Source organism: Aplysia californica, unplaced genomic scaffold (assembly GCF_000002075.1).
Source record: "Aplysia californica isolate F4 #8 unplaced genomic scaffold, AplCal3.0 scaffold00645, whole genome shotgun sequence".
In the NCBI taxonomy this organism is placed as follows: Eukaryota; Metazoa; Mollusca; class Gastropoda; order Aplysiida; family Aplysiidae; genus Aplysia; species Aplysia californica.
The window spans coordinates 206,728-217,523 of NW_004797915.1; the positions used below are offsets into that span (position 1 = coordinate 206,728).

Genomic DNA, 10,796 nt, shown 5'->3' on the forward strand with positions numbered 1-10,796 from the left:
CTCTAAAGTACATGTAATAATACTGATGACAGGAAACAAAATAGTAGGCCTACCTACCATGTATGAGCATAGATTTTTAGTGCACCAATTCTTGCAAAATTACTGGCCACACATTCAAAGTCTTCACTCGTTTTCACACAGCACAACACATTTGACTGCTGCATATACAATATCCTAGTCCTACTCAGGTACAAAAGCTTATCAATTTAAATATTAAATGAACACAAACCATTCCAGTAAATGTGAAGCGTGCTGACAAAATGAGTTTTTTCTCGGATTTGAGCCAAATGGAAATAGATACATCACTCTTATGGGTGAAGTTTTCACAAAGTATAGGACAGGTATAAAATAATAAAGGAAGAGTCTCCCGAGACCAGAATCCTCGTCTGCGGAGACACCCAGTCTAGGGGGACCATGAAAACATTTTGCTTTTCGCATGCATGACCACACGAATCATTTCCTTCTGCTTCCAAGTGTTGTCATTTCGTTTTCCCAAAATGGCGGGGATGGTTGCATCGGTGGCAATCGAGACATAAAAGTAAAAGTAAAAGACAAGATGCAATCTAGATCAAGGCCTAGTACAGGCTGGCTGAATGGTGAAACATACAAGTACACCAAAAATATACATGTAATTGAACTTCGTAATCTGGCGTTAAATAGCGTTCCCCACGTGAAATGTTCAAATTTTGGGTCGCCGATCACGAAAATCTTTATTTTTATTTGGATAATATTTTGGAAATTTTTGGAAAGTATATTTAACTTCGTCATGGCACCGGATCAGTCCTGTCCTAGTGCTGTATCAGTTTTGACACACAAGAAATCCATGGTGGGACAGGACAGTCCTGTCCGAGACAAGAATGTTGTAGTGTGGTAGTAGCCTTATTCATCTCTCTCTTTCTCTCTCTCTCTCTCACCCACTCTCTCTTCCCCTCTTTCTTTCTTTTTTTCTCACTTCCTTTTTGTCTGTCTGTCTTTCATTTGCTCTCTCTCTCTCTATATATATATATATCTCTCTCTCTCGAGATCTCTCTCGGATAAATAACTCACCCAGGTTTTGAAAGAAAAGACCACCTTTTTAATCTCCGAGGACTGGTCCCCCTAGACTCTTCCAATAATAAAAGGCATGTTATACTTTAAAGAATAAGACATCAATAGAAAATCTACAAATTTGACCCTAGTGTCGATTTTTGGTCAACATTCCCATTCATGGATTGCGAGAAGAAACTCATTTTGTCAGCACACCTCACAAATGTACACACATTCTATTTCTAATTCTATCAGTTATTCCATATTGACAAAGATGGGTTATTTGCACGTCTGCTCCATCGCTCCTGTTCCCGGTCATCATCCACACCGGCTAACACATCTCCCATCGCTGAAGCGGCCATCTGGAAGTTGTGGACATGATACAATTAGGTAGGGGTCCACACTACAAGAATTCATGTACAGTAGTAAAAGAGTTACCAAAGTTGTTTAATACAGTAGTCTCTGCCTAAGATCCTACCGCTTACGATCCTGATTCGCTTAAGATCCCGTTGTTTTAGGAAAACATAATTTTTACTTCATAGAAGTCACCCCTAAGATCCCGCTCTGATGGTCTACATTCGGCTAAGATCCCGCATTTCAGATAATTTGCAAAACAAAAACCTAGGCGGGCACAGCCGATCAACCAAGAGTGAAAAGTTAAGATCAATAAACTGTCCGTCGCGTCAAAGATCAGCCACTATCGTGAATGTGATCACATACACGTTGTAAAACTCGATGAAGCGATACAATGTTTGCTCCAGATGGGATCACACCGGGGTGTGAACTGACCGACTTGTTTGTTTTCCCCACACATCGTACTCACACCTGAGCTCTCCCCCTAAACTTGCATCACTCGCTGGGTGGGTAGGGCCTACACGTTCGCTCCAGGCGGGATCACATCAAACCGTGAACTCTTCCCTGACCATTGCAGCAGTTGTCTCTGCTCCCGAATTTTCGACACAGACTGAATTTTAATTGATGTGTTCACAACGTAATGGTGTGTAACGACAAAGGCGGTTTGGGGGGGAGGGGAGGACTCGGTCAGAGATGGAAAGCTATACATTTTCGACAGGTAAAGGGGAGGGGCAACTGGATAAGCGTAGATCTTGAGACTCATGATAGGATAATAAGTGAAAATAGTACGCCTCATGCCACTATGCACCGTGATAGGTCATCAAGGTTAACCACTCTTTGCTCGCCATAAACCCACCAAGGGGGTACGTCAGTTCATTGTGGAGTGGAGGGAGAACATTTTACCGAATGTGAGCCTTAACATGGGTCACCATAGATTCTTCCCTGGGTTCGTCGGTTAAGATCCCGGTTCGCCTAAGATCCCGCATTTCCTTGCTCCCGAGCACCGGGATCTTAGGCGGAGACTACTGTAGTACAGTGCAGCCTCTACAACCTTCTGTATAGCGACATGGTGCCCAGGTCCTGATTTTTTTCTTGATATACCATTAGTAATATTTTTGGTAGCCTCTCTATAACGACATCTCTCTTTTACGACATTTTTTTCAGTTCCCGCCAATGTCGTTACAGAGAGGCTACACTGTAATAGACATTACTACATCTAAGGAAAACAAACACAATAAATCAATAAAAGTTCTTTATACAGTTGACTACAGATGATGAGTTGATTTCATCAGGGGAGAGACAAAAAGATCAACTCATCCGAAGTTCCAACAAAAATAAATGTACAACATGTAATTAAATCGACAGCGAATTACCCTAAAGTAAAAGTTGATCAGTAGAATTTTCTAAAATGTTGACTTGGCTTTTTTGGGCACCAGAGCCCAATTTTTGGTAAAAAGTAAAAAAGGACCGGCTCAAGGCATGCGGACAGACAGGACCTGAAGCATTCTATAGAAACAGACTTTAAATGTATGTAACAAATGAGATTGCCATCATTATGTTTTGATTTTAGTAGAGGTTTTACGGCGCTCGCAACTGCATAAGGTCATATGAGTGCCAGAAGATTTGAGGTGTTACAAGAGAGTAACAAACATAAAAAAGAAGGAGGGGAGGTAAGGAGGATAGATGTTTGGTAGGAAATAAGGAGCAAACCACACCAGAGCACCTGCCAACCACCCACTGCCCTCCTTAGCCCCAGCATATTTTTAGGACAACAGTATGCTTATCCCAGCTAGTTGCACTCTCAATCTCATAAGGTAGCAGTCAAAGAAATAAAGGTGCAAATTTTTCCCATGTCATTAAAGTAAAGTTAAAAGAAAAGGCTGTAACAACATAATATGAGTTGTTGAATTGGGGAGGTTAATTAAATAAGTGAAAAAGAAGCAGGGTCCCAAAGAAGTAACCTAAAAAAACCATGAGAGAGTTAACTGAGCTAGCCAAAGACAAACCAGTACCGTACTTCAAATACTACAAAGTCAATGGAGTTGGTTCGCAAGAGCCAATTTTGCGGCAGAAATAATTTTGTTACTATGGACAAGCAATCAAAACTGAATGCGACTGCAGAGAGCGAAGAATATTTTTAAAAATTCCTCTGTTATTTTAACACTTTGCAGTCACACAGCCAGCAGTACAAAACACCCCATCTGGTCACCCAGCCAGGAGAGTGAACGTAACGGACTTCTCGGGCCTGGCGCAAAACTGCGCCAAGTGACTGGAACGGATAATTTTCACCGGCGCATGATGGCACCAAGTGACTGCAAAGTGTTAATAATAGCCTACTATTGATTTCCATTCTATACGTACTACGTTTGCCTCCTGGCGCTCCTGACTAATGTTGTCATTGAAGATATAGGCAGAACCAGGTCTGGAGAATTCTAACACATCTCTTGACGGTATAGATGGGTCATCTTTAGAAACCTGAAACAATTGATATAATAGTATTAATAGCAAGTAAAGATGTAAGTCTTGCCACCAATAAATGAATGAATGACAAGAAATTTTTTTTAAAAGTTGAAGGGATGTCCCAGGGCAGGGGTACATGGTGGCCTCTCATAAGACAGTCTTTAAAAATATATACAGTAGTCTCCACCTTAAATCCCGGTGCTCGGGAGGAAGGAAAATGAGGGATCGGACCACAACCCTGAACCCTGCGGGTGTCATCTCAGACTAAAGGGGGAAGGGAGGCAATTCATCAAAGCTGTATTATAATATTTAGTCAGAATACAGTACTTTCCCCTACTACAGAGTGGCAGGAGTTTTTCCATTATAATAATAGGGAGTGTATACAGACTTGGTAACCAGGAACAAAGTCACAAAGTATACAGACCCTGTAGGGGAACTCCTTAGTGATTTCGGAAAGTTTCAGCGCCCTCTTGGCTCAGGGTCACAGAATTCTGTGCTCAGGGTAGACCTAGATTCTAGGTTCTTCTAGATCTATGGCCTCGGTCTAGATCTAGACAGACAGACATAAATCATTGATCTATAGTTTCGAGGCTAGCCTACATTTAGATATCTAGATCTAAATGAAGATTGCGGATGTCTTTTCGATGAATGATCGTTTTTCCTCTGTTTTGGAGTTGGAGGAATCACAATTTGAAGAAAAGAACAATGTCATAATTTCTCTCGAGCAGTCATCCTCTCTTTCTCTCTCTCTCTCTCTCTCTCTCTCTCTCTGTGTATCGCTCGCATTCTCTTTTACTTTGTTTGTCTCTGTCTTTCTTTCTCCCCACCTATTTCCCACTCTTATCTTTCTCTCGTTCCCTCCTGCCAACTGGGGCATGTCATATTTTGCTTGCACTTCCCCCTGCTGTCTCTCTCTCTCTCTCTCTCTCTCTCTCTCTCTCTCTCTCTCTCTCTCTCTCTCTCACACACACACACACACACACTACCGGGTCTGGGGGCTGAAACTTTCCGAAATCACAAGAGTTCCCCTACCGGGTCTGTATACTTCGTGACTTTGTTCCCGGTTACCGGGCCTGTATACACTTCGATAATTATAACCTTAAGGCAGTTATCATTCGATATCAATCTCCCTCCCATAATTCAGTTTCTGCACAAGTTACCGAGGCATTTGTTCTGTGATTACTGTCACTGCATCAGTTAGATAGACTTAGCTCTCAAAGCTGGGAGTATTCTTAGACAGGGGTTTCTTTATCCTCATGACTGGTAAATCATAAACATCTAGCCAGAAAATATTCATGATTTATCTTGTTATCATCATATAAGTTATTAAAAAATAAAAGAATTGAATTTTATAAGTAATTTAAATTTTACAATCCTTGGATTTACTTAATCTCAAATGCACACTGATTGGTGCAAAGATTTGAGATAGCCTACTTACTTTCTTGACGATGTCCATTCTGACTAGGTCTGCCTTTGGTGTGCGTTTGCAACCAGCAGCTGTGAAAGTATGTCACACAAAGAGCATCCAATAAACTGTTCTTTAAAGGACCAGGAAGTTGAAGTCATAGTGTGTTTTTCTTGATATAATATTAAAACCCCTCCTACTATACACATGTTACTTTATATAGACACACGCATGCATGCACGCATATTCACCAACACATACTCACGATCATAACATACACACACTGGCTAACAACCTTTACTGTAACATAAAAGACAGAACAGAAGGAAACTGTCTCAAGACCACTCGACCACAGCCAGTCTTCACCAAGCAAGCTGAAGCCAATTACAGCCGAGTGGTAAACTTACACACACGGTTTCATAAATTTTTTTGTGTATAACATATTGTAATAAAATGAGTTCCTCCATTTGACTCAACTTAACAAAGTGAACAAGAATGTTGGAGCCATTTATTCTTCTTACACCATGACAATGCAGATTCAGATGTAAGTTAAAATTTGTGATACGCAAGCAAGAGCTACTATTTATAAACAGGCAATGCTATTTTTGGAATATGTTGCGATAATGTGAATGACATATCTTCCCTCTTTGAAGTCTACTGACGAGTTAAGGTTCATAAGTTGAGAAGCGGTATTGAACATTCTAACGGAAACTAAATGAACAGTTTAAAAAAATAATTTTTTTACAGTATAATGAGAAAATGATTTTCTAAACAATAAAGAAATTACTTTGAAAAAAAGTGAATTTACCTGCAAAAAAGGCCCAAATAGAGTCGTGGGCGGACGCAAAATCAACTGCTGACCTGTTGGAAAAATGTTTTTAATGATAATATTTCTATAAATGATTTCAGATCAAATATCAGTCATGGCAAAAATTACAAGGAATGACTTTTAATTGAAAGGTGGTACTTTATACTCAAAGTAAATACCCAACATGAAGTGAGGGCTGTTTCATGTCGTAAGCTTTAGCTATCAACCATTACATATCCCAAGTTTCTCATGGATTTTTCACTGCAACGTCAGAATCCCGTGTGAGTCAGAGTAGGCTACATGCTGGTAATGCACTGTATAGCTTTTGTGCAAGAGGAAGTCTGTCTGCCTGCCTGCTTGTCAATCTGTTTGTCTGTCCGTCTGTCTCTGAATTGTACACATACACACACACACACACACACACACACACACACACACACACACACACACACACATACATACATACACACACACACACACACACACTCTTCTCAGAGCAAAATAATTTTTTTTCATTTAAGCATAAAAGTTGTTTAGCCAAAAAACAAAATTCCGATAAAAATTGCTAAACTGGTGGGAAAATGCCTTTTTCTTCGATTTCATTATTTTGACGAGCACCTGATTTCACCACAATGCCTCACAAATCTTCCATGATAAATATATATGTCAACTTGAGTGAACAAAAAGAAAGAGGGAAACAAGTTCTCGTATTGACCTTCCTTGTGTGTCCACTTTGTACAGATCTGGCTGGCGATCCATCAAGGTCATGATGACTTTGCCGTGGCCTTGAAAAGCTGCGCAATGTAGGGCAGTCCACAGGGTCCCACTGTTACAGGCATTGATGTCAGCTCTGCAATGTAGAAGTTTGGAAAATGATCCAGTTGAGTTGAAACAAAAGCAATAAAACCCGTTACAGTCGACTACGGAAGAGTTGATGTTGTCAGGGGAGTGGAAAAAAACCCAACTCATCCGAAGTTGAACTTAACCGTTAGGACCTGTAAAGAATTTGAGATGCTGGAACCCGAGGAAAAGATAAAATTAACCAAAGATTAAGTTAATTAACTCCCGCGATTTCAACACAAGAGGAGAGGACTGTATCATTTTCATACAACTCCCCACCCTCGATCACTCCACCCGCACCATTTTCAATTCAACATAGAAAGTGAATAGTGCACTGATCAATTACATTTCCCAAAACCTTGATACAAAGTTATTATAAAAGCTCACTGACTGGTCATTCCTGGAGTCACTTGCAAAAACTTCTATGATCATGACAGGAGAGAGATAGTTACAGGTGGTCTATACGTCACAGGTGGTCTATACGTCACAGGTGGTCTATACGTCACAGGTGGTCTATACGTCACAGGGGGCCAACAAAAGTAAATCTTAAGCCTACATATGGCAGAAATCCATGAAGCTAAATACAACTCCTATAGATATTAGATAGAGACTGAGAAGGGATAATTTTATTTTTCTGACCCAGCCACCATCGGAGTTCTAGCCCTTCGGCCTGATGGAGAAGGGATAAAAGCTCATACATTTCAACCACACATTTTTGTGTGCATACATTGGCCTAAGAAATAAAAGCATTTTGAAGTGTCTTTTTTTTCAACGCTAGATTAATTATCTTACCTTCCAAATAAATTAACCCCCTACCATGAAATACAGGTCAGTTGATTGCTCGATAAAAAATCTTGAAGGTATAAAACACTAGTTTTCATATCATACTATCAGCGAGATAGTTTTTCTGCTTTAACAACTAATGATGCTTTAAAAAAAGAACTTCTGTAGTGCAGGTCCTATTTTGTCAAAACAACACTAACACATTTTTTTAAGGCACTATTTGACACTTTCATACCCCTTTTCAATGAGTAGGTCCACTAGATGATCATAGCCCCAAAACGCAGCCACGGCTAATGGTGTCATTCCATCTCGAGACTTTTTGTTTGCGTCTGCCCCAGATTCCAGGAGTCGTTTCACAGTCTGAAAAGCACAACTGGCATATGTGAATGATGGTCTAATTTTCCACACTAATAAAAAAGTGATGTATTTCTTTCAGGAAACTTAAAATCCATATGTTACCAGGATCAAACGTAATAGATAGAAGCATTATGATTATTTGTTAAACTTTATGAAGGAAAAGGAAGAGGTCAGAGAGACAATCAATCATTAACGTAAGGTGTATGCAGAAAGTCATGCAATTGACCACATAGATAACTATAATTATCTTTGGGGATATAGAGATAATTTTGGTGTTTGCAATTCCGGCGCTTTTTCTGTAGTTCCCACCCCGCAATTGTTATTCGCCGGTTTTGGCCTCAAGAGAGGGGGGTTTCAGGGGGGCTTGCCTGTCCTAATAAAAATGTGGTGGGGGGTTTCAGGGGGGCATGCCCCCCTGAATTTTACCATAATTTGATGTTTTGCAGTTGTTAGGTTTGATATCTTAGCTCGCATCAAACGTATAGATCTCGATGTAGATCTAGGTCAGGCTCAAAATATAAGGGGGGTGGGAACTACCGAAAAAGCACCGCAATTCCTTCCCTTTAAAACTCTCTATCAGAGTTACATATTTCTGACTGTTACAAAACATTGGGAATGATCCATAATTATTTTTAGACTAGCCTTGAAAAATTCTGCTAGATTATAAAACCTAAGAAACAAGCTTAAAATAAATATCAAGAAAACATATTTATGTTAGATCTAGATCTAGATCTAGAATATACTATAAAAAAAAAAAGATTTAGATCCAGAATCTAGATCTAGATCTAGATCTAGTAGCCTTAAGACTTAAGAGTAAGTTATGAATGGGAGTTAACAGTCTTTATTTTGCCTGAACATATGGGTTTTTTAAAATAATAAAGAGTAAACAGACGAACCACTTATCTATATATATATATGTGAATGGCAAGGACGGGGAGTGGGGGGGGGTCAGTTTAATGCTGCACGTCTACATGTCCAGTGAGAAACAATGAGACTGCAGTGGATAACTTGCTTACAGTTGTTGTCTAGATCTAAGTCGTGATCCGAGGAACAAAAGAATTACAAAGATCAGAGAGATTTTCAATACACAGTACGTGATAAAGAAACACCAAGTATTCACAACAGGCGAACAACCCTTTTTGTGCATTTAAAAAGACCAGATGTATTCTCAATATTACCGTGTAATCACCAGCTCCAACAGCACTGGCAACTGAACTGGGCGCCGCCATATTGCCGTTGCGCAGCTACGAAAGCGTTCCCGGAAACGAGTCCATTCACCCATTACTCTAACTTCTTTGACAAAAGAAGGAATAGAGGGCCACGCAAAAGTGGGAGTGGCCCAAAAGTTCTTGGCTCGCAAAGCGCGCACTGCGAGAAGTGTGGCTGCCACACACGCGAGCGAATGTTTACACTTTGACGCGAACGTGCTTGAATGACCTTAGACCCGCTAGAGGCAAAGCTTTCATTCAGTTAAAAAAACCTTTCCGGGTATAGATCTAATATATATGCGTGCGTACGCGATCACTTCATAGACTTCTGTCTGTCAAGAGAACAGGGCACAGCCAACTTCGTGTTTTTAAAATGAGATGTCAGGAGAGCTGAACTGGAAAACTGCATGTGTGTAATTGTGATAAAGGTACAGTAAATTAAAAAAAAAAAGTTTTATAAATGTAAAATAATATACGTAAAAAATAATTTTAGAGGTTTTCACCAAAGGTGCAGTAGCAGGAACGAAGGAAAGTGTAAAATAAATCTGGTGACAAACCCGTGTTCCCTCGTACAGGAAAAACGTCTTCACTCTTCCACATCATCACAGCGACCAGGAAGATTGTCGGAGTACAGTGCCGAGTAGTGCCGACGGCCGGACTTGGAGCTGGCGTCATTGCTTGGAAGAAACCCGGTGTGTCGAGTGCGCTCTGCGATTTTTTTTATTCCCCGGGAATTCTTTCAATCATCGAGGATAGATGTCACCGTGTGAGAGTCAGGCGCCTTGCAACAATAAATGGCAATGATGATAATACTGATAGATCTATTTTTCAATCAGCGATTTCTACAAATAAAAGAAAAACAATAATATTCAACAAACGTAAACAATCAAACTGCAAAACAAATTAAGATGTATAACTAAAAAGAGCGGCAACGTTTTCTAAGAACTCGAACAAGGAGGTTGTGTAAAATAAAGTTAATGATCAGATTTTGAGACTGCGCAAGTCTACACTAGCCTAATGACCGGAAGAAACAGACCGAGAGAAAACAAACCAACAACCTAAAAATGCTATATATTTTTTTAATGCACAAAATACCCCATAAGTGACCCATCAACTTACCATAAACAAAACTCAGGCAATAGCTACAGTGAAATATGAAGTGTGAGGCTTTTCAGAGGCAAATGATGTGCAACAAAATGACCAAGGCAAAAAGTAAAAAGTCGAATGCTCTCGAGGACGAAAATTACGCCTTCTTCACTTATTCCTTGCCTCTCATTTTGGCGTGCCTTTGCTATCTCAACGGGTACGCTGGTGATTTTGTTCATGACGATGTGTTCGCGATTAAAAACAACAAAGACGTCACTGGCGAGACGTTCATTTTGGATTTATTCAAGAACGATTTCTGGGGGCGGCGGATGAACGACAGCAACAGTCATAAGTCTTACAGGCCTCTCACAACGCTTTCTTTCCGGTAAGCGTCAAACTCAATGTGTATGTCTCTCCCTTTTCCCCTCTCTCTGCCTTTTTACCTATACGTTTGTTTGTCTATTTGTCT

At 40.1% G+C, this 10,796-nt stretch overlaps 2 protein-coding genes across 2 annotated transcripts in view; one reads left to right on the forward strand and one right to left on the reverse strand.

Annotated features, from left to right (window-relative positions):
• Nucleotides 1-956: 956 nt before the first annotated feature.
• LOC101861986 (delta-latroinsectotoxin-Lt1a) lies at nt 957-9,477 on the reverse strand. Its single transcript, XM_005107947.3, has 7 exons — nt 9,212-9,477; nt 7,912-8,036; nt 6,769-6,903; nt 6,054-6,106; nt 5,279-5,337; nt 3,742-3,855; nt 957-1,388 (listed from the first exon to the last, which is right to left on the reverse strand). The coding sequence occupies exons 1-7, from the start codon at nt 9,260-9,262 to the stop codon at nt 1,278-1,280; spliced, it is 648 nt and encodes a 215-aa protein (XP_005108004.1). The 5' UTR covers nt 9,263-9,477; the 3' UTR covers nt 957-1,277.
• A 21-nt stretch (nt 9,478-9,498) lies between these two features.
• The window catches only part of LOC101864018 (protein O-mannosyl-transferase TMTC1), a gene marked incomplete at its 3' end in the record, with an annotated part of 47,243 nt that continues 45,945 nt past the window's right edge, over nt 9,499-10,796 (forward strand). The window contains 1 exon segment of the mRNA XM_013087836.2: nt 9,499-10,712. Coding sequence (XP_012943290.2) covers nt 10,396-10,712 — 317 coding nt within the window.

What these genes read in the sequence shown, in the direction of transcription:
- LOC101861986 (XM_005107947.3), bottom strand. Translation starts at nt 9,262, where the DNA reads ATGGCGGCGCCCAGTTCAGTTGCCAGTGCTGTTGGAGCTGGTGATTAC. An exon ending in AAAGTGGACACACAAGGAAG is followed by an intron (nt 6,107 to 6,768) that starts GTCAATACGAGA and finishes TTTTTCCAACAG; the next exon opens with GTCAGCAGTTGATTTTGCGT. An exon ending in GAATGGACATCGTCAAGAAA is followed by an intron (nt 3,856 to 5,278) that starts GTAAGTAGGCTA and finishes CAATTGTTTCAG; the next exon opens with GTTTCTAAAGATGACCCATC.